Source organism: Ranitomeya imitator, chromosome 5 (genome assembly GCF_032444005.1).
Source record: "Ranitomeya imitator isolate aRanImi1 chromosome 5, aRanImi1.pri, whole genome shotgun sequence".
In the NCBI taxonomy this organism is placed as follows: Eukaryota; Metazoa; Chordata; class Amphibia; order Anura; family Dendrobatidae; genus Ranitomeya; species Ranitomeya imitator.
The window spans coordinates 387,339,657-387,363,695 of NC_091286.1; the positions used below are offsets into that span (position 1 = coordinate 387,339,657).

Sequence of the window (24,039 nt, forward strand, 5' to 3'; positions counted from 1 at the left end):
GATTTTCTACCAACAGAAAATCATATAGATCCTGTTCTATTACCCCTGCCTTCATAACATCCTATAAAATAGTTTCTTTTTTTTTTAATTATGTTAAATTTGGGATCATTATCTAATGTTTGAGAGAGAGGTATAGGAGCTGTCAATGTAATCCAGGTTGGGTCCAATCTGGAAAAACAGGTGGGTGCCAGTCCCGCTGGAGAGCACAGCCATCGTAGAAAAGGAAAGGGAATAGATCTGCCACTCCAACCCGTATGATAAAATATCAAAACTTTATTTTGGCATGTCAAGCCATGGTTAAAAACATGAGAGACACCTGACGCGTTTCTGGCGCATTAAAAGCGCCCTTAGTCATAGGATATACCTGACAAATTGACCTAATCTTAAATAGAGAATAAGGAACCAATCAAAAACATGTGAACAATTACGTTGACATGCACAAGGTATTGCAAAGCGAAAATGCCTGAAACACACAAAAGCATGTCACTAAATGTAGAACTACACCAGCAGATGAAATGGCTCCCCAAACCATCACTGATTATGGAAACTTCACATTAGACCTGAAGCAGCTTGGATTGTGTGCCTCTCCACTCTTCCTCCAGACTCTGGGACCTTGATGGCCAAATGAAATGCAAAATTTACTTTCATCTGAAAACGACACCTTGGACCACTGAGCAACAGTCCAGTCCTTTTTTTACTTGGCCCAGGTAAGACGCTTCTTGGGTTGTCTATTGGTCATGAGTGGTTTGACACAAGGAAGGACTTGTAGCTCATGTCCTGGATACTTCTGTGTGTGGTGGCTCATGAAGCAATGACTCCAGCAGCAGTCCACTCCTTGTGAATCTCCCCCAAATTTTGAATTGCCACTTCTTAAAGGGAACCTGTCACCTGAATTTGGCAGGAACGGTTTTGGGTCATATGGGCGGAGTTTTTGGGTGTTTGGTTCACCCTTTCCTTACCCGCTGGCTGCATGCTGGCCGAAATATTGGTTTGAAGTTCATTCTCTGTCCTCCGTAGTATACGTCTGCGCAAGGCGTGTACTACGGAGGACAGAGAATGAACTTCAACCCAATATTTCGGCCAGCATGCAGCCAGCGGGTAAGGAAAGGGTGAATCAAACCCCCGAAAACTCCGCCCATATGACCCAAAACCGGTCCCGCCAAATTCAGGTGACAGGTTCCCTTTAGCAATCCTTTCAAGGCTGCGGTTATCCTGGTTGCTTGTGTGACGCCCAAGAGACCGGGGTACCCAGCACCGGACCAATGGGGTCTGTCTCTTGAGGGGGGTGTCACGGGTGGCTTGACCCGGTGCTGTGGCCTCAGGCAATGCACAGTGTAAAGGGTATCGTGAGGGAACAGGCACTTACTTGATCAGCAGCAGGTTCTCCCAGCGGTGATGATCCCAATCCTGGATAGATGGCTATTGTCCAAATGAAAGACTGAGGCACTGAAACGTTTAACCAGTTTACTTTAACAAAAAAAGGATTTACAACCAGTCCTGTCACCGGAGTCTGTATGGGAACTCTGAGTTACTTTGACCCTGCCGGGGTCTTCGCCTCTTATTGTACGCAATATCTGTGTGGCCCTGCTGCTGTATGTGAACTGGCTGCCGGCCCAATCTGTCCCCTCCGGGTCCTGGTTCGACGGGCAACCCGAGTCCTTTCATCGGCTTACCCCCTCCAGGAGTACCGCTGAACTCTGTGTCTGTTGCTGCGTCCGACCCTAGTGAAGCTGATATCACCTCACGTTTTTCCGGTTGCTGTATTATATGTAATGAATACAGCCACGGATCCGGTATCCGTCTTTGCGCCTGTTCTGGGTAGTGATTAATGCTACCCGGTTCTCACAATGTCCTTTTTCTCTATCCCTCTTCTCCTCAGGCCGGTGATTTAGGCCTGGTAACAGTCACAGGGCTGTTAGAAATTCAGCTATATGACCTCTCACTTTCAGCTCCTTAGCCCAACTGCCAGTTCTTCTCTCAGACCAGAATGGATCAAGGGGAGTCTCTGGAGCTCCCCCTTCTGGCCGGAGGTGGTAGTGCAGTCTTGCTATTTTAGTATTTGCATTTACTGTCAGTAACTATTTTTGTGGCAAATACCCCTAGGGGTGCCACACTTGTGCACATTTTTCTACCACACTTTTTCCTTCCATTCAACTTTCCATTAATATGCTTGGATACAGCACTCTGTGAACAGCCAGCTTCTTTAGGAAGGACCTTTTTGTGGCTTACCATCCTTGTGGAGTGTGTCAATGACTGCCTTCTGAACATCTGTTAAATCAGCAGTCTTCCCCATGATTGTTGCGCCTATTGAAACAGGCTAAAGGACCTTTTTAAACACTTAGGAAGCCTTTGCAGGTTTATTTTTATTAATTATTCTAATTTACTGAGATAATGACTTTTGGGTTTTCATTGGCTGTAAGCCATAATCATCAATATTAACAAAAGTAAACACTTGAAATAGATCACCCTGTTTGTTCCTACTTCTATAAGAGAAAAAAAGGAGGATTTTTAAATTCCACATTTGGCAACCATTTGTTTAACATACTCCAATGTTTCTTGATCATATTAGCTATTTCTTTACTTTCTTCAGTATAGGTCATCACCATATGAGCTGAGGGCTACAACATAGACCTTTAGTGTACTAGTCTTTAAGCCTTTCTCCAGCCCACTCTGCAGGAAATAAAGAATTCGAGCCATGTTCGAATGTAAAAGATTCGGAGGGGTAGAGCTACATCAGAATATGAAAATGTTTCCATATTTTGTTATAAATGGAATTTTTTATTGGCTTTCTGTTTTTCTAAATAGTACTATTTACCACTTTGTTCAAGAGACCCTTAGCCGTTAGGGTGACGGACTCAGAAGCCAGGCTGCAAGCCGTAAGGCTTGAGGATCTGGGTGATAAATCAGCCCTTGGTGGAGAAGGTTGCTGATTGATGGATGAACCAGGAGTCCTTCTTCTATTTGCAAACTGTTCAGAGGTCCAAACCAATTACTTCCTGGCCAGAGAGGTGCCACTAGTATTGCCTTCGTTTTGTCTCTCCTGATTTTCTGCAATGTTCTTGGTAAGACAGGAATCATAGGAAAGGTGTATGCCAGTTTGAAGTACCAGCAGTGAGAGAAAGCATCTACTGCTAGGTATGTGTCACTTGCGTCCAGGGAGGAGTATTTGTCTGCTTTTGCTTTTTGACAGATAGCAAACAGGTCTACCTCTGAGAGACCCCATTTTTCTGCAAGTATCTGAAATATTTCCACATTTAGGCTCCACTCCTCTGGTTGTATAGTTTCTCTGCTGAGAGTCTGCTTGCACGTTAGTGTTATGTTTTAGATGTAATGCGGACAGGGAGAGCACATGTCATTCTGCCCAGGCAAAGATCCTGCTTGAAATCATTTTTAGGCTTTCGTTTCTCGTGCTTCCTTGGTGGCGTAGATGAGCAACTGTGGTCATATTGTCTGAGCATATTTTTATGTGAGTTCCCTTTAGTAGGCACACTGCATCCTTCAGAGCTTCCTCTACTGTTTTCATCTCCCTGAAATTGGATAAGCGGAGACTGATGTCTTGACACCATGTCCCCTGAAATGAGGCATGGGAAACCGTGGCTCGCCATCCTCTGCTGCTGGCGACTGTTGTGACGGTTGATATTGGATTCTGGTCCCAGGCTACTCCTCTGCTCCAGTTCTTTGGATTGAGCCACCAGGTGAGTAAAGCTTTTACTTGGCCAGGTAAGCTGATTGTTCTGTTTAGGGATCCCGGGGTTCCATCCAAACTTGTATGGGCCTGAGACCAATCCTGGATATAAGAGGTCATGGAACCCAGGCCTGACATTGCGAATCTCAGAAATATTGTAATCTGATCTTGCAAAGCTGCTATTTTGGAACAAATATGGATCTGTTTCTTTCTTCGGTAGCCAAGATATCTGGTCCTGCAACTTCAACAGGATCCGTAGGAAGATCATCTTGGTGGAAGGGTCCAGTTTAGATTTCTGATAGTTTATCAGACATCCTAGGGAAGACAAAGGATTTTCCGTATGTGATGTTAGAGAGTTTACTGACTGCCTATCACCAGACAGTCGTCGAGGTAAGGAACGATACCGATGTTTTGGTTCCTGATGGACGCTACCACTTCAATGGCTGTAATTTTTATTGCACTTCTGGCTTGAAAAAGGCCCTTTTGAGCCAAAATATTGCTTCACTTGTCTACCTCAATTGTATTTCACCATGTGATTTTTATGGATGGAATAAAGGTTATGTGTTAACCCCATGTTCTCTGGTGTCTCAAAATCTTGGATTTTTTATGGCTTTTGACCCTGTGGGAGGTATAGCCTAGTCAGCAGGGATCTACCGCTAGTGCATGTGATTTTTATGGATGGAATAAAGGTTATGTGTTAACCCCATGTTCTCTGGTGTCTCGAAATCTTGGATTTTTAATGGCTTTTGACCCTGTGGGAGGTATAGCCTAGTCAGCAGGGATCTACCGCTAGTGCATGAGAATCACTCTTGAACTAAGGACACTACCAATTCTGCCATGATCTTGGTGAATACTCAGGGTGCTGCTGAAATCCAAAATGGAAGGGCGTTGAACTGATAGTACAGTACCTGACGTTCTTGGGCAACTGCAAACCTTAGGTATTTCCAAATATGCTTCTGATAATTGTAGCCACAGTGCAGGTTTAGTTAGACAGGACTGAAGATCTGGCTGCTGTTCTTACTGATTCAGCGGAAGCGTTAGCTAAGAATCCTGTGGCCTTTTGCAGAAGAGGTATGGACCTCAATAACTCTTCTCTTGAGGTTCCCATGCTGAGATGTTCTTGCTGGTTTAGCCACCAAAACATGGATCTTGCTATACAAGTACATACAACATTTGCGATAAACAGCGTTGCGGAAGTCTTCCAAGATTTCTTTAGCAGGCTGTCCATTTTACAATCCATTGAGTCTCTAAGTTGTGAGGAGTCTTCAAAGGGCAACGTTGTCTTTTTTGCCACTTTATCTACTGGAATATCTTTCAGTATTTCTGACCAACATTTAGATATTCTTTCCTCTAGCCAGAATCTCTCCTTCAGTTCTGCTGATATCCCCAAGCATTTCTCTGGAAGTTCCCACTTGTCAAATATCAGACTTTGTATGTTCTCATGTACAGGGAACATCATTTTCTTTTGTGCCCTGAGACCTCCAAACATCTCATCCTGAACCATGTGAGTAGTTTCTTCCTCTTCCACATTCAACGTTGTTCTAACCACCGTGAGAAGTTCCTCCATGTCCTTTGAAAAGTAGTATTTTTTACTTCCCTGTGTCCGATCAGTATCTAAGGTTGAGTTGCCTTCTTCCCACCACTAGTTAGCGAAGGATTTATGACTTTCCTGTGAATCTGAATCAGATTGCTCCTCCATGCATATTTTCCTTTTTTTGGCCTCTGATGGTGTCACCAAAAAGGACTGGGAAAACTAAGCTATTGATGATTGCAGCTAGGAGCGGACCATTCCTCTTAGCTCTTCTATTAAGGAGGGCTGCCCTTCTTTAATGATTTTTTGTGGAACTTTGACACAGGCGTTTCTTATGGGAAGATGGCAGGTTTTTTAAACAGATGACACATTTTACGGGACATCTTGACTTTACTTTTTGGAGCAGAATCTTTGTCTCCCAAAAATAAGGAGAGGTACTGGGTTCTGCAGATGCAGAGCAGAAAGAATGACCACCCTCCATCATAGAAAGGTCCTACCTTGTGGTGTCTTCAGTCTGGGCTCCTTTTATCGAGGTGAAGGGACTCCATCGCAGCATCCTATTGGATGATTATCACCCTATCTGACCTTATAATCACAAGCAGGGTCCTGCAGGGGCTCCTAAGGTATTTACACCTCTTTCTCCATGTGAGTGCTGCAACTCAGCAGTGCGTTCCACCATGGAAAGCAACTGGAAGTTACACTGAAGGACCTGTGACCGCGTCTGACACTGAAGGACCTGCAACTGACGCCACTAAGGGAGCAAAGTGAGAAGAGGAGAGCAGGGAAGCTCAGGGAGGCCCCCCCGGTCATACTGCTCTGCTTTAGTATAAGGCGCAGGAAGAGAGGTGAGGTCCTGTGTCATGGGGGAGACAGGAGCAGCCATCGGAGATGAAGGCCAGAGCAATGGTCCAAAGCTGCCCAGCATGAAAGTATGTGAAAAGTCGCTGGCCACAGAGCACGGCAGGAGGACCTCCTCATGCAACATAGGGACAGGAAAAAACACTGGAGTGAGGAAGTGGGTTGGGCTATTTGACCTCTTTGTGTTTCTTGGCCCTATTAGGTAACAGGTGCCAGAACACGATTTGACATGCTACTCAAAATATGTAGTCTACCTCCTACAGTGTCCTTGTTCATTATGGTATATTGGTGAGACAATTTGGGATTTCAAAACACGTACAAACCATCACCGAGATACCGTAAGGAAGAAGAGGCTGGATCTGCCAGTCTCTAAGCACTTTCTTGAACTGGGCCATATGGAAAAACAACAAAGATTTGAAATTATTGACATAATTCCACCACAGAAGAGAGGGGGTAACAGAGTTCGCCTTCTAAAACAAAAAGAATTGGAGTGGATATACATGCTGAATACTCTAAAATCTGCAGGATTGAATGTGTTCAAAATTAATTCAATTATGTAAATTAGTTATACTCACCAAACTAACATAATACACGTGGTCATAATTTTTGGTACCCCTCGTTTAATGACAGAAAAACCCACAATGGTCACAGAAATAACTTGAATCTGACAAAAGTAATAATAAAAAAATCTATGAGAATTAACACATGAAAGTCAGACATTGCTTTTCAATCATGCTTCCACAGAATTAAAAAAAATAAAACTCATGAAATAGGCCTGGACAGAAAAGATGGTACCCCTGAAAATAATAACATATCGATAGGGATTCTAGATTGTGAGCCACATCTGGGACAGCGATAATGTTTGCAAACTGTAAAGCGCTGTGGAATATGTTAGCGCTATATAAAAATAAAGATTAATATTATTTCATATTAATTCACAGAGGAATCTGATTCATCCATTATGGTACCATAGATATTTTCTATAAAAATAGTTTTCTATAAAAAAAGCCTTATTGTCTTTATACATACTGTATATATATTTTTAATACTCATTAACGACGCATAATGAATACTTATGGGTCTTTTTGGATAGAGTACATATAAATATAGGAATTGTTCGTTTGAGCTTACATGTACAGTAAGTAGGGTGGGAAAAAGCATGTCTTAAATAAATATGTCCTTTAAGTGCAAAAGGAGCCCCGACCAAGTATTGAGTGCATTTACTGAACATACATTTCAGTAGGCCAACATTTTGAATTTTAATATCAATTTTCAAACTGGTGTTATAAAGTATTCTAATTTACTGAGATAATGACTTTTGGGTTTTCATTGGCTGTAAGTCATAAGACATAATCATTAACATTAACAGAAATAAACATTTGAAATAGATCACTCTGTTTTGGTCACTATCAGAGTGCTATTCTATTTTGATATATCTCTGCAAAAGTCGGATGTTTTGTATGGTAGGCTTTGAATCCACATTGGATTTTTTAAGTGTGTTCCAATTTCTACATAAAATATACAGATGGGTGGGATATATAGATGGGCCATATATGTACAGATGGGTGGGATATATAAATGGGTGGGATATATACAGATGGATGAGATACAGTATATACAGAGAAATGGGATATATAGATGGATGAGATAAATACAGATTGGTGTGATATATACAGATGGTTGGGATATATACGGGTGGGATATAAACAGATGGGATATACAGTACAGACCAAAAGTTTGGACACACCTTCTCATTTAAAGACTTTTCTGTATTTTCATGACTATGAAAATTGTACATTCACACTGAAGGCATCAAAACTATGAATTAACACATGTGGAATTATACACTTAATAAAAAAGTGTGAAACAACTGAAATTATGTCTTATATTCTAGGATCTTCAAAGTAGCCACCTTTTGCTTTGATGACTGCTTTGCACACACTTGGAATTCTCTTGATGAGCTTCAAGATGTAGTCACCAGCGATGGTCTTCCAACAATCTTGAAGGAGTTCCCAGAGATGCTTAGCACTTGTTGGCCCTTTTGCCTGCACTATGCGGTCCAGCTCACCCCAAACCATCTTGATTGGGTTCAGGTCTGGTGACTATGGAGGCCAGGTCATCTGGCATAGCACCCCATCACTCTCCCTCTTGGTCAAATAGCCCTTACACAGCCTGGAGGTGTGTTTGCAGTCATTGTCCTGTTAAAAAATAAGCGATGGTCAAACTAAACGCAAACCGGATGGAATAGCATGCAGCTGCAAGATGCTGTGGTAGCTATTCTGGTTCAGTATGCCTTCAATTTTGAATAAATCCCCAACAGTGTCACCAGCAAAGCACCCCCACATCACACCTCCTCCTCCATGCTTCACGGTGGGAACCAGGCATGTAGAGTCCATCCATTCAACTTTCCTGCGTCGCTCAAAGACACGGTGGTTGGAACCAAAGATCTCAAATTTGGACTCATCAGACCAAAACACAGATTTCCACTGGTGTAATGTCCATTCCTTGTGTTCTTTAGCCCAAACAAGTCTCCTCTGCTTGTTGCCTGTCCTTAGCAGTGGTTTCCTAGCAGCTTTCTTACCATGAAGGCCTGCTGCACAAAGTCTCCTCTTAACAGTTGTTGTAGAGATGTGTCTGTTGCTAGAACTCTGTGTGGCATTGACCTGGTCTCTAATCTGAGCTGCTGTTAACCTGTGATTTCTGAGGCTGGTGACTTGGATAAACGTATCCTCAGAAGCAGAGGTGACTCTTGGTCTTCCTTTCCTGGGGCAGGCCTCATGTTAGCCAGTTTCTTTCGCTTGATGGTTTTTGCCACTGCAAAGTTTTCCCAATTTTTCGGACTGACTGACCTTCATTTCTTAAAGTAATGATGGCCATTCGTTTTTCTTTACTTAGCTGCTTTTTTCTTGCCATAATACAAATTCTAACAGTCTATTCAGTAGGACTATCAGCTCGTATCCCAGAGGTTTATCTAGGTTTTCTGGCACTCGGGGCAAGAATTCAGCTTGGCACACTTAGTCACGCGCCAATGAGCTGCTTTCCCTAATTCTCTCAATGTTCAGTGAAAAACTGAGAGAAGCAGGAAGAACACCTCATTGTCACATGGCAGCAAATATGAAAATCACATATCACATATGAGTGAAGTGGCCATGTGATGACTGCTGGAACCTGAAAGCAGAGCTTAATCCTGACAGTTAGGATATTACACTTTGTTAGGACTGGCTACAGGGCTTCATTTTATAATTAAAGGGTGCGTCCAGGTTTGAGATGAAAGTCTGCAGTCATTCTATGTGACTGCAGGCTTCTGAATTCTCACAGCACAAGCACTGCACACTTTTAGGATTCTCCCTTGCTGGTGGCCAGAGTGGACGGTTATGTCACCACAAGCATGTGATTTGGATACTTCAGGCCACATTCCAACTAGACGTGCCCGGCCTCAGACAATTCATTTTCATTGAATGAGGCCACACATGTCTAGTCAGCAAGTGACCGCATGTATGCAAACCGCCAACATCAAAGAATTATGATAGCTGTGCGCACTGTGAGAATTCAGAAGTCTGCAGTCACATAGTATGACTGCAGACTCATCACAACCTTGGACATCCCCTTTAATGTTCCTAACATAAATAAAAATATGAAAATTAGTATCACAAAAAAAACCCACATTTACATCCAGGTACCTGATAGATGACGTTGTTTCTGGAGTCGCCTCTTTCTTTTCATCTTCATCTTGTCCAGATGCCATGATGACTCTTCTCATCCACCGGCAGAGCTCGTTTCTGCAGACTTCCATCTTCTCCTGTCTTCTGCAGCACATCCCGACACAACACCCTTAAAGATAGCAGTGTTATTATAATGCTCCGGAATAAAAAATATCTGCCCTAGGCTGAGCCCCTGAGTAAATAAATTCCCTTCACTTTATTCCCAGCACATAATATGACCCTCACTGTCCCTCTTATGGTACATGCCATCCACACTGCCCTCTCTCTTTTCCATACTTCACGCTGCCTTCTCATACTGTGTCCCTCCTAGAGAGCCAGGTCTCTCTACTGTGCCCCTTCATTACACTCCTCCTACTTGGCATACTGTCTCCTCCTGGCTGTTACCCTCACACTACTCAGAATCTATTCTGTGCCCACTCACACTTTCCTCCCCCATACTGTCTGCACACATTTCTAATAGCATCCTCATGTACATCCCCCCTGCTAACTATACTACTTCCTCACCTATTTACCCCTTTGCTCTCCATATTTCCTCCTCACACATTCCCCCGACTCCCCATACTGTGTCCTCACACATCCCATCACCCTCGCTCCCAATACTGTGTAAGCACACATTTTTCCCTTCGCTACTGTGTCCACCCCCATCTCCCCACTCACCCCCACAGAATATATCCATTCCCCTTCCGACAGAATCCATCCCCCTCCACACAGAATAAATGCACCCTGCCCCACACATGCTAAATAAATTCCCGCCCCCCACATGCACACTGAATAAATCCCTCCCCACACACACACACTGAATAAATCCCTGACCCCCCCAACACACTGATTAAATCCTGCCTCCTCAACACACACACTAAATAAATCTCCCCCCAAAACACTGAATAAACACACACACACACTGAATACATATTCCCCATAAACTCACCCCACGCTGAATTTTCGGTGTCTTCAGCTCCACACCTACAGGAGCACTTACCACCGAGTCTCTTCTTTCTCCTGCGCGCCGGATAGTGACATCAGCAGCGTGATCACATGACTTTTCACACTGCTGGCGTCGCTCTGACCCAGCGGTCAGAGCCTCAATTGTACTCGCAGCTGTAAGATGCGAGTACAATTGATTTCTGGGAGCCGGCGTGTTGCAGCTTCTCTGTGCCGGCTGTCAGCTTGATAGGCGGCACAGAGAACAGCTGACTCCCAGTGCGGGGGGCGGCAGAATGCAGCCGCCGGGGGAGACACTTTGGACTGCTGCATTAGGCAGCCCGACTGCGCCCCCTGCCGGCAGCACCCGGGGCACATGCCCCGGCTGCCCCCCACTAGATACGCCACTGGTGTGTATCCACCAGACTTCTGCACAACACAACTGATGGTCCCAACCCCATTTATAAGGCAAGAAATCCTACTTATTAAACCTGACAGGGCACACCTGTGAAGTGAAAACCATTCCCGGTGACTACCTCTTGAAGCTCATCAAGAGAATGCCAAGAGTGTGCAAAGCAGTTATCAAAGCAAAAGGTGGCTACTTTGAAGAACCTAGAATATATTACATAATTTCAGTTGATCCACACGTTTTTGTTAAATATATAATTCCACATGTGTTAATTCATAGTTTTGATGCCTTCAGTGTGAATGTACAATTTTCATAGTCATGAAAACACAGAAAAATCTTTAAATGAGGTGTGTCCAAACTTTTGGTCTGTACTGTATACAGATGGATGAGATATATACAGATGAATGAATATATATACAGATGGGCAGGATATATACAGATGGGCGAGATATATACAGATTGGAAATACACAGATGGATGAGATACTGTAAATCATTAGTGCCACTGGACAAAGATCACCAGGGAGGCAAGGCTTACCAGGAGCAAAGCCGGAGGACCCATGGTACAGATGTAGGTAACCCTCGACGTGCGTTTCGCATGGCAGAAGCACCGCTTTATCAAGAGGAAGACAGATGATGTAGGGGAGACAGATGATGTAGAGGAGATAGATGATGTAGGGGAGACAGATGATGTAGGGGAGACAGATGATGTAGAGAAGACAGATGATGTAGAGACAGATGATGTAGAGGAGACAGATGATGTAGAGACAGATGATGTAGAGGAGACAGATGATGTAGAGACAGATGATGTAGGGGAGACAGGTGATGTAGAGGAGACAGATGATGTAGGGGAGACAGGTGATGTAGGGGAGACAGATGATGTAGAGGAGACAGGTGATGTAGGGGAGACAGGTGATGTAGGGGAGACAGATGATGTAGAGACAGATGATGTAGAGGAGACAGATGATGTAGAGACAGATGATGTAGAGGAGACAGATGATGTAGAGGAGACAGATGATGTAGGGGAGACAGGTGATGTAGGGGAGACAGATGATGTAGAGGAGACAGATGATGTAGAGGAGACAGGTGATGTAGGGGAGACAGATGATGTAGAGGAGACAGATGATGTAGGGGAGACAGGTGATGTAGGGGAGACAGATGATGTAGAGGAGACAGGTGATGTAGGGGAGACAGGTGATGTAGGGGAGACAGATGATGTAGAGACAGATGATGTAGAGGAGACAGGTGATGTAGGGGAGACAGGTGATGTAGGGGAGACAGATGATGTAGAGACAGATGATGTAGGGGAGACAGGTGATGTAGGGGAGACAGGTGATGTAGAGACAGATGATGTAGAGGAGACAGGTGATGTAGGGGAGACAGGTGATGTAGGGGAGACAGATGATGTAGAGACAGATGATGCAGGGGAGACAGGTGATGTAGGGGAGACAGGTGATGTAGGGGAGACAGATGATGTAGGGGAGACAGATGATGTAGGGGAGACAGGTGATGTAGGGGAGACATGATGTAGAGGAGAAAGATGATGTAGAGGAGACAGATGATAGACAACGAAAAAAGGATGATCAAAAGGCCATATATGAATAAAAAATACAAAGTTTCTTTATGAAACATCATAAAAGCATATATCATGGTGTATACATAGAGGGACAAAAACACCCATAACATACTATCACCCATACTACGCACCACCACAGGATATGTATGGCAACAAGAGTAATAAAAAGATTTTAATACAAAGAATAGCCCAAAAGGGTGACCAATAATGTATAATTATAATTGCAAGCTGCCCAAAATAATGCTCATAGAGAGGCCTCACTATTCTGCGTGCAATAAATGCCTGCAGTGCAAGCCTCCTATCTCATATTGCTGCTATCCCGGACACTCACAACTACCCCCACAGTTGGTATCACACTTGGCTAGAAAGCCCCATAATGACTGGCAAATGCCCGGATAATTACCTGCTCCAAACTGTGCGGAGGATGTCGCCAATACCTGCGGTAGCGCGTCCGCCCCGACGCGCGTTTCGGACACCTTTATCAAGGGGCCATTGATAAAGGTGTCCGAAATGCGCGTCGGGGCGGACGCGCTACCGCAGGTATTGGGGATGTAGGGGAGACAGATGATGTAGGGGAGACAGATGATGTAGGGGAGACAGATGATGTAGAGGAGACAGATGATGTAGAGGAGACAGATGATGTAGAGGAGACAGATGATGTAGAGGAGACAGGTGATGTAGGGGAGACAGGTGATGTAGAGGAGACATATGATGTAGAGGAGACAGGTGATGTAGGGGAGACAGATGATGTAGAGGAGACATATGATGTAGAGGAGACAGATGATGTAGAGGAGACAGATGATGTAGAGGAGACAGATGATGTAGGGGAGACAGATGATGTAGGGGAGACAGATGATGTAGGGGAGACAGGTGATGTAGAGGAGACAGATGATGTAGGGGAGACATATGATGTAGAGGAGACATATGATGTAGAGGAGACAGATGATGTAGAGGAGACAGGTGATGTAGGGGAGACAGGTGATGTAGAGGAGACAGATGATGTAGAGGAGACATATGATGTAGAGGAGACAGATGATGTAGAGGAGACAGATGATGTAGAGGAGACAGATGATATAGAGGAGACAGGTGATGTAGAGGAGACAGATGATATAGGGGAGACAGATGATGTAGGGGAGACATATGATGTAGAGGAGACATATGATGTAGAGGAGACAGATGATGTAGAGGAGACAGGTGATGTAGAGGAGACAGATGATGTAGGGGAGACAGATGATGTAGAGGAGACAGATGATGTAGGGGAGACATATGATGTAGAGGAGACAGGTGATGTAGAGGAGACAGGTGATGTAGAGGAGACAGGTGATGTAGGGGAGACAGATGATGTAGGGGAGACAGATGATGTAGGGGAGACAGATGATGTAGGGGAGACAGATGATGTAGAGGAGACAGGTGATGTAGAGGAGACAGATGATGTAGAGGAGACAGATGATGTAGAGGAGACAGATGATGTAGAGGAGACATATGATGTAGAGGAGACAGATGATGTAGAGGAGACAGGTGATGTAGAGGAGACAGATGATGTAGAGGAGACAGATGATGTAGAGGAGACATATGTAGAGGAGACAGATGATGTAGAGGAGACAGATGATGTAGAGGAGACAGATGATGTAGGGGAGACAGATGATGTAGGGGAGACAGATGATGTAGAGAAGACAGGTGATATAGGGGAGACAGATGATGTAGGGGAGACAGATGATGATGATGAGGAGACAGGTGATGAGGAGGAGGAGACAGGTGATATTGGGGGATGTAGATGATATAGAGGAGACAGATGATGATGAGACAGGTGATGATGATGAGGAGACGTAGATGATGGTGATGTAGATGATATAGAGGAGACAGGTGATGATGATGAGGAGACAGATGATGATGATGATGAGACAGATGATGATGAGGAGACAGGTGATGATGATGAGACAGGTGATGATGATGAGGAGACAGGTGATATTGGGGATGTAGATGATATAGAGGAGACAGATGATGATGAGGAGACAGATGATGAGGAGACAGGTGATGATGATGAGACAGGTGATATTGGGGATGTAGATGATATAGAGGAGACAGATGATGTAGAGGAGACAGATGATGTAGAGGAGACAGATGATGTAGAGGAGACAGGTGATGTAGAGGAGACAGATGATGTAGAGGAGACAGATGATGTAGAGGAGACATATGTAGAGGAGACAGATGATGTAGAGGAGACAGATGATGTAGAGGAGACAGATGATGTAGGGGAGACAGATGATGTAGGGGAGACAGGTGATGTAGGGGAGACAGATGATGTAGGGGAGACAGATGATGATGATGAGGAGACAGGTGATGAGGAGGAGGAGACAGGTGATATTGGGGGATGTAGATGATATAGAGGAGACAGATGATGATGAGACAGGTGATGATGATGAGGAGACGTAGATGATGGTGATGTAGATGATATAGAGGAGACAGGTGATGATGATGAGGAGACACATGATGATGATGATGAGACAGATGATGATGAGACAGGTGATGATGATGAGACAGGTGATGATGATGAGGAGACAGGTGATATTGGGGATGTAGATGATATAGAGGAGACAGATGATGATGAGGAGACAGATGATGAGGAGACAGGTGATGATGATGAGACAGGTGATATTGGGGATGTAGATGATATAGAGGAGACAGATGATGTAGGGGAGACAGATGATGATGATGAGACAGGTGATGATGATGATGAGGAGACAGATGATGTAGGGGAGACAGATGATGATGATGATGAGGAGGAGACAGGTGATATTGGGGATGTAGATGATATAGAGGAGACAGCTCTCAGACATTTCTGCACCGACAGATAACAGACACAAGTGATAACTAGTTGTGTGATGAGTTTATGGCCGCTGTCGCAGCAGCTCCTGCCGGCTCCGGTCAGCCCGCTCTGTCGCCTCCCTCCTCCGTCATTTGTCCCCGGTCCCCGCCGCCATCTCCCGCCTTCCCATCAGGCGAGCCTCCTCACGCGTCCCCGGTGCCCGCTCTGTGTGGCTGGGAGCGGCCGGACTCCACCTGGGGGCGGGGCTGTTGAGCACACTGCCGGCCGGGGCTGGGCGGAGAGCGGAGTCACACAGCCAGTGCCGCTGCTGAGCCGGGAGCCATCCAGGAGTGACACCGCGGGAGACAGAAGGGCAGCGGCCACAGAACGGTAATGGGCGCTGGGGAGCGGGCGCGGCTCCGTCCTGTTCTGGTGGCGACTTGTACGGAGTTGTCCTGTGCGGGGACAGACTGCGGGACGGGGCGTCCGGTGATGGGGGCGCGCAGAGCTGGGGTCGGGCTGCCCGACACGTGTGTTCTCCCCGCAGGCACACACGGTCCCTGTGACACCCGGTGATGTCAGCCTCACGGACTCCCGCTATATATGGGCAGCGCCGCTCTCGCTTCCTCTGCTTTTCGGGGTCCTCCTTCCCCGCCCTCCCCTCTGGTCTCCGCACTTCTGGCCGGCCAATCAGAGCCCGTGCAGAGCTGCCACATGTCACTTGTCCGCTGTCACTTCCAGCACTTGTTACATCTCTGATAACGGAGTGGTACCCGCCGCATCCCCGCCCCGGTATGTGCTGTGCCCTGACGTTTCTTCTAGAATATTCGGTGCCAGTCTCACCCATTTTAATGGTGCACACTTTTAGCTGAGGAACCAATCATATTTCAGCTTTCATTTTCCACACCTGGTTACAGAACACAAGCTGCAATCTGATTGGTTGCTATAGGCAACACATTTTCAGTTTCCTAGATTGGATGAAAGGACCCTGTTTGTCTCTGGCAGTGACATAGACCCGTATACAGTGTACGATGTGGACCTGCGTACTGTGTGTGACATAGACCCGTATACAGTGTACGATGTGGACCTGCGTACTGTGTGTGACATAGACCCGTATACAGTGTACGATGTGGACCTGCGTACTGTGTGTGACATAGACCCGTATACAGTGTACGATGTGGACCCGTATACAGTGTACGATGTGGACCTGCGTACTGTGTGTGACATAGACCCGTATACAGTGTACGATGTGGACCCGTATACAGTGTACGATGTGGACCTGCGTACTGTGTGTGACATAGACCCGTATACAGTGTACGATGTGGACCTGCGTACTGTGTGTGACATAGACCCGTATACAGTGTACGATGTGGACCTGCGTACTGTGTGTGACATAGACCCGTATACAGTGTACGATGTGGACCCGTATACAGTGTACGATGTGGACCTGCGTACTGTGTGTGACATAGACCCGTATACAGTGTACGATGTGGACCTGCGTACTGTGTGTGACATAGACCCGTATACAGTGTACGATGTGGACCTGCGTACTGTGTGTGACATAGACCCGTATACAGTGTACGATGTGGACCTGCGTACTGTGTGTGACATAGACCCGTATAAGTGTACGATGTGGACCCGTATACAGTGTACGATGTGGACCTGCGTACTGTGTGTGGCATAGACCCGTATACAGTGTACGATGTGGACCCGTATACAGTGTACGATGTGGACCCGTATACAGTGTACGATGTGGACCTGCGTACTGTGTGTGACATAGACCCGTGTACAGTGTACGATGTGGACCCGTATACAGTGTACGATGTGGACCCGTATACAGTGTACGATGTGGACCTGCGTACTGTGTGTGACATAGACCCGTATACAGTGTACGATGTGGACCTGCGTACTGTGTGTGACATAGACCCGTATACAGTGTACGATGTGGACCTGCGTACTGTGTGTGACATAGACCCGTATACAGTGTACGATGTGGACCCGTATACAGTGTACGATGTGGACCTGCGTACTGTGTGTGGCATAGACCCGTATACAGTGTACGATGTGGACCCGTATACAGTGTACGATGTGGACCCGTATACAGTGTACGATGTGGACCTGCGTACTGTGTGTGACATAGACCCGTATACAGTGTACGATGTGGACCTGCGTACTGTGTGTGACATAGACCCGTATACAGTGTACGATGTGGACCTGCGTACTGTGTGTGACATAGACCCGTATACAGTGTACGATGTGGACCTGCGTACTGTGTGTGACATAGACCCGTATACAGTGTACGATGTGGACCTGCGTACTGTGTGTGACATAGACCCGTATACAGTGTACGATGTGGACCCGTATACAGTGTACGATGTGGACCTGCGTACTGTGTGTGGAATAGACCCGTATACAGTGTACGATGTGGACCCGTATACAGTGTACGATGTGGACCCGTATACAGTGTACGATGTGGACCTGCGTACTGTGTGTGACATAGACCCGTGTACAGTGTACGATGTGGACCCGTATACAGTGTACGATGTGGACCTGCGCACTGTGTGTGACATAGACCCGTGTACAGTGTACGATGTGGACCCGTATACAGTGTACGATGTGGACCTGCGTACTGTGTGTGACATAGACCCGTGTACAGTGTACGACCTGCGTACTGTGTACGATGTGGACCCGTATACAGTGTACGATGTGAACCTGCGCACTGTGTGTGACATAGACCCGTATACAGTCTACGATGTGGACCTGCGTACTGTGTGCGGCTTAGACCCGTGTACTGTGTACGATGTGGACCTGCGCACTGTGTGTGACATAGACCCGTGTACTGTGTACGATGTGGACCCGTGTACTGTGTACGATGTGGACCTGCTTACTGTGTGTGACACAGACCCGAGTACTGTGTACGGTGTGGACCTGCGTACTGTGTGTGACATAGACCCGTATACAGTGTACGATGTGGACCCGTATACAGTGTACGATGTGGACCTGCGTACTGTGTGTGACATAGACCCGTATACAGTGTACGATGTGGACCCGTATACAGTGTACGATGTGGACCTGCGTACTGTGTGTGACATAGACCCGTATACAGTGTACGATGTGGACCCGTGTACGATGTGGACCTGCGTACTGTGTGTGACATAGACCCGTATACAGTGTACGATGTGGACCTGCGTACTGTGTGTGACATAGACCCGTATACAGTGTACGATGTGGACCCGTATACAGTGTACGATGTGGACCTGCGTACTGTGTGTGGCATAGACCCGTATACAGTGTACGATGTGGACCCGTATACAGTGTACGATGTGGACCTGCGTACTGTGTGTGGCATAGACCCGTATACAGTGTACGATGTGGACCCGTATACAGTGTACGATGTGGACCTGCGTACTGTGTGTGACATAGACCCGTGTACAGTGTACGATGTGGACCCGTATACAGTGTACGATGTGGACCTGCGCACTGTGTGTGACATAGACCCGTGTACAGTGTACGATGTGGACCCGTATACAGTGTACGATGTGGACCTGCGTACTGTGTGTGACATAGACCCGTGTACAGTGTACGACCTGCGTACTGTGTACGATGTGGACCCGTATACAGTGTACAATGTGGACCTGCGTACTGTGTGTGACATAGACCTGTATTCAGTGTACGATGTGAACCTGCGCACTGTGTGTGACATAGACCCGTATACAGTCTACGATGTGGACCTGCGTACTGTGTGCGGCTTAGACCCGTGTACTGTGTACGATGTGGACCTGCGCACTGTGTGTGACATAGACCCGTGTACTGTGTACGATGTGGACCCGTGTACTGTGTACGATGTGGACCTGCTTACTGTGTGTGACACAGACCCGAGTACTGTGTACGGTGTGGACCTGCGTACTGTGTGTGACATAGACCCGTATACAGTGTACGATGTGGACCCGTATACAGTGTACGATGTGGACCTGCGTACTGTGTGTGACATAGACCCGTATACAGTGTACGATGTGGACCTGCGTACTGTGTGTGACATAGACCCGTATACAGTGTACGATGTGGACCCGTATACAGTGTACGATGTGGACCTGCGTACTGTGTGTGACATAGACCCGTGTACAGTGTACGATGTGGACCTGCGCACTGTGTGTGACATAGACCCGTGTACAGTGTACGATGTGGACCCGTATACAGTGTACGATGTGGACCTGCGTACTGTGTGTGACATAGACCCGTGTACAGTGTACGACCTGCGTACTGTGTACGATGTGGACCCGTATACAGTGTACGATGTGGACCTGCGTACTGTGTGTGACATAGACCTGTATACAGTGTACGATGTGAACCTGCGCACTGTGTGTGACATAGACCCGTATACAGTCTACGATGTGGACCTGCGTACTGTGTGCGGCTTAGACCCGTGTACTGTGTACGATGTGGACCTGCGCACTGTGTGTGACATAGACCCGTGTACTGTGTACGATGTGGACCTGCTTACTGTGTGTGACACAGACCCGAGTACTGTGTACGGTGTGGACCTGCGTACTGTGTGTGACATAGACCCGTGTACAGTGTACGACCTGCGTACTGTGTACGATGTGGACATGCGTACTCTGTGTGACATAGACCCGTGTACTGTGTACGATGTGGACCTGTGTACGATGTGGACCCGTGTACTGTGTACGATGTGGACCCGTGTACTGTGTACGATGTGGACCTGCGTACTGTGTGTGACATAGACCCGTGTACTGTGTACGATGTGGACCTGCGTACTGTGTGAGACATAGACCCATATACAGTGTACGATGTGGACCTGTGTACTGTGTGTGACATAGACCCATGTACTGTGTACGATGTGGACCTGTGTACTGTGTGTGACATAGACCCGTGTACGATGTGGACCTGCGTACTGCGTGTGACATAGACCCATGTACTGTGTACGATGTGGACCTGCGTACTGCGTGTGACATAGACCCGTGTACTGTGTATGATGTGGACAAATCTGCATACCGCTTATGGTATGCATACACGTGTGGCGTAGACGCGTGTGCGGTTTAGAGCTGAGTGCAGCGTACACCCGTGTGCTGTGTGTGGTGTAGGGCTGAGTTGACTCGCTCATGTGTGCTGTGTAGAGCTGTGTGCAGCGTATACCTGTGTGCTGTGTGTGGCGTAGAGCCGAGTTGACTCGTGCATGTGTGCTGTGTAGAGCTGTGTGCAGCGTATACCCGTGTGCTGTGTGTGGCGTAGGGCTGAGTTGACTCGCTCATGTGTGCTGCGTAGAGCTGTGTGTTGCGTAGAGCTGAGTTGACTCGCTCATGTGTGCTGCGTAGAGTTCAGTGTAGCGTATACCCGTGTGCTGTGTGTGGCGTAGAGCTGAGTTGACTCACACATGTGTGCTGCGTAGAGCTTTATGCGGCGTATACCCATGTGCTGTGTGCGGCGTAGAGCTGAGTTGACTCGCTCATGTGTGCTGCATAGAGCTGAGTGTAGCGTATACCCATGTGCTGTGTGCGGCGTAGAGCTGAGTTGACTCGCTCATGTGTGCTGCATAGAGCTGAGTGTAGCGTATACCCATGTGCTGTGTGCGGCGTAGAGCCGAGTTGACTCGTGCATGTGTGCTGCGTAGAGCTGTGTGTGGCGTATACCCGTGTGCTGTGTGTGGCTTAGAATCGAGTTGACTCGCTCATGTGTGCTGCGTAGAGCTTAGTGTAGCGTATATCCGTGTGCTGTGTGTTGCGTAGAGCTGAGTTGACTCGCTCATGTGTGCTGCATAGAGTTCAGTGTAGCGTATACCCGTGTGCTGTGTGTGGCGTAGAGCTGAGTTGACTCGCACATGTGTGCTGCGTAGAGCTTTGTGCGGAGTATACCCATGTGCTTTGTGCGGCGTAGAGCTGAGTTGACTCGCTCATGTGTGCTGCGTAGAGCTGTGTGTGGCGTATACCCGTGTGCTGTGTGTGGCTTAGAATCGAGTTGACTCGCTCATGTGTGCTGCGTAGAGCTTAGTGTAGCGTATATCCGTGTGCTGTGTGTTGCGTAGAGCTGAGTGTAGCGTATACCCATGTGCTGTGTGCGGCGTAGAGCCGAGCTGACTCGCAAATGTGTGCTGCGTAGAGCTGTGTGTGGCGTAGACTGGCATACTGTGTGTGGTGTAGACCTGCCTACATTCCCCCAGTCACCTGACACTTGGACGTGGTACTGGGGACATGTGACAAGTAAATAGTGACGCCTCTGGTGAAGGACAGGAGCAGGGCCTCCTGGGCTTCTGTACATTGTTGCATTCCCGGCAGCTTATGGAAAATTAGCAGCATTGTAAAGCTCCTTTACATCATGACTGTTGGACTACGAGCTGGTATTGTGTGGAAAGTGTGACCGACCATTCTCTGAGGCCCTGAATGCCTGAAGGGCCAAGTTTAGAGGGTTGTCTTGATAATTGACTCCTTGAAAGGAGATATCCAGACTGAAAGGGGTTTTCTGTACTTGTCAAACACATGCGAAGACATCCTGGACATCAGTCACCTGACCCAATTAGTGGCCTCATTGGTCTGGTGAATGATGAACTGGACATCATCATTTCTGATCCCACTGGAGACCACCAGTGTGGATTTGCGCTGTACTGTTTGTCTCCTACTGTACAATTCCTTTGCTTAATTAATTGAGGGGCATGTAGAAAATAAAACAGTGGGCAGTCACTTCCTGCAACGGAGCTGTTCCAGCAATGTTCGGGCTGCAGCAACCTCATGAGAAAAAAACATCATGCCACCCGCCAAGAACAGCAGTACCAACATCGCTGGACAAGCACCACTGCGGAAAGTCCATTGTTTTTATTTCCTACATGCCCCTAAATTGATTAAGCAGTGGATGTCCAGTAATGGACAAGTCCTTTAAGCCAGCCAAGCAGTAGAGATTTAGGGCAAGTGACTAGGCCGTCTGAGGTTTCCCCTTCACTTTGTCCGCCATCGCACACTTTTCTGGGCATGGTAAGGAGGAACTCACTGATGTCTGGGTGGTATTCTATTCTCACCCATACTTCCTCTGACACAGGAAGAGCAGACTCATCGGTGTGCAACATTACTATGCACGTCCTGGCATCCATCATACAGTAACGTATAGCTCCAGAGAAAGAACACTGTAGAGGCCAGTGCTGACTCTAGGCAGTGACGAGCCCTGATCCTAATTACCTGTACGTCAACCCTCTTTACAGGAGGCACCCTGAGAAGAGCTGATCTTCCCTGTCCTGTGGTGGGAAGAAGGGTCTGAGATAGGATGTTTGGTGTCTACCCCTCCATTATGTGTCCCGTGTCTGCTGTTCCCTTTTCTTTCTTTCCTCAAGGAGGTCATCTGTGATCACGAAAATAATCAGCCAAAGAGGGCAACGCAATAAAATAATAGAAGCAGCAACACTCTCCATCACATGTGACCGTCACTGAGATTAGTGATTGGCGGCAGCGGTGATGCATGATGATGTGATGCTTCTTTTCTTCTTTTATCACATTCCTTTCTATTGCACTGTTTTTTTTTTTTCTTGATCATGGCCAACCCCTTGTAGGCTTTCTTTACTGATTGAGACACATTTTGTTCTTGCCTTGTAGGTTTAAAGAATGGAGGCCATGGATAAAGCAGTGAATGGATACATAGACAACTTGCTTGGGCCCCGAGGTAAAATGCTTCATTATTTGTTGATGTTTACCATATTAATGTATTATCTAAGTGTCCTACCCATGGGGCAGCAGCCAGTAACCAATGTACAGTATGTAGCAGAACGCTGCAGCTCCATAGATGTTAAATGGGTTCTGCGGGGGCATATACCAGCCGATCGGTGGAGTTGCCAAATGTCAGACTTCCACCACATTCCACATTACGTGTGGATTTTGTCTTGTCCATTGAAGTCAATATCTAAAATCAATATCAAATATGTGATCATTCCACAACCAAAATTGACATTATGTAGATATAGAAGATTTGCAGTGCTGGGTACATTTCTGTTACAAAGGATTGATATATTGAGGATGTGGGAGTCTTACTGCCGAGAGCGAAGTTGATCCGCAGACTGAAACCTGAAGTTTGTGCCTTCACAGCCACCGGATCAGCCACCAATACAGCACAGGCATGTGAATCGCACTGTGTTGCAGTTGCCAGTACATGAGAGCTAGTGAAGGCAGATCTCGCCTCTTGTAGGGAGAGGCATGCCTACATGAGTCAAAACTGAAATCAAGGGTCCGATTACCACCAGCAAATTATGGGGTCTGAAAGTAAATGAAAGCATGAGGATCCGAGCCTGAAACTTTTTATAACTTGAACCAATGTATGGAATCCCAACCCTATAGTAAATTGTAGTGGAAAATTTCTTTATTTTACTCTTCATTATATTTTCCTGGGTATTCAGAAATATAATATTTTTATCATTTAAATTAATGGGGTTGTATTGCCAGAAAATATTCTGTTGTTTAAATCAAATCTTTATGCTGCAAGTCTTTTGTTTGTAATTTACCGTATATACTCGAGTATAACCCAAGATTTTCAGCCCAAAAT

The 24,039-nt window shown here is 46.5% G+C and overlaps 2 protein-coding genes across 3 annotated transcripts in view; both read left to right on the forward strand.

The window, feature by feature from the left end:
- Positions 1-15,583: 15,583 nt before the first annotated feature.
- On the forward strand, positions 15,584-23,105 carry LOC138637767 (extracellular matrix protein A-like). The gene is made up of 5 exons (XM_069726685.1): positions 15,584-15,897; positions 16,513-17,102; positions 17,156-18,583; positions 18,667-20,183; positions 23,100-23,105. The coding sequence occupies exons 1-5, from the start codon at positions 15,584-15,586 to the stop codon at positions 23,103-23,105; spliced, it is 3,855 nt and encodes a 1,284-aa protein (XP_069582786.1).
- Positions 15,760-24,039, forward strand: part of ELOVL5 (ELOVL fatty acid elongase 5) — an 88,421-nt gene continuing 80,141 nt past the window's right edge. Inside the window, exons 1-2 of one of the 2 annotated variants that reach the window (XM_069726793.1) lie at positions 15,760-16,299; positions 23,100-23,166. In XM_069726793.1, coding sequence (XP_069582894.1) covers positions 23,109-23,166 — 58 coding nt within the window. In that variant the 5' untranslated portion in view covers positions 15,760-16,299; positions 23,100-23,108. The remainder of the gene's footprint in view (positions 16,300-23,099; positions 23,167-24,039) is intronic. The other variant, XM_069726792.1, reaches the window with a different exon arrangement.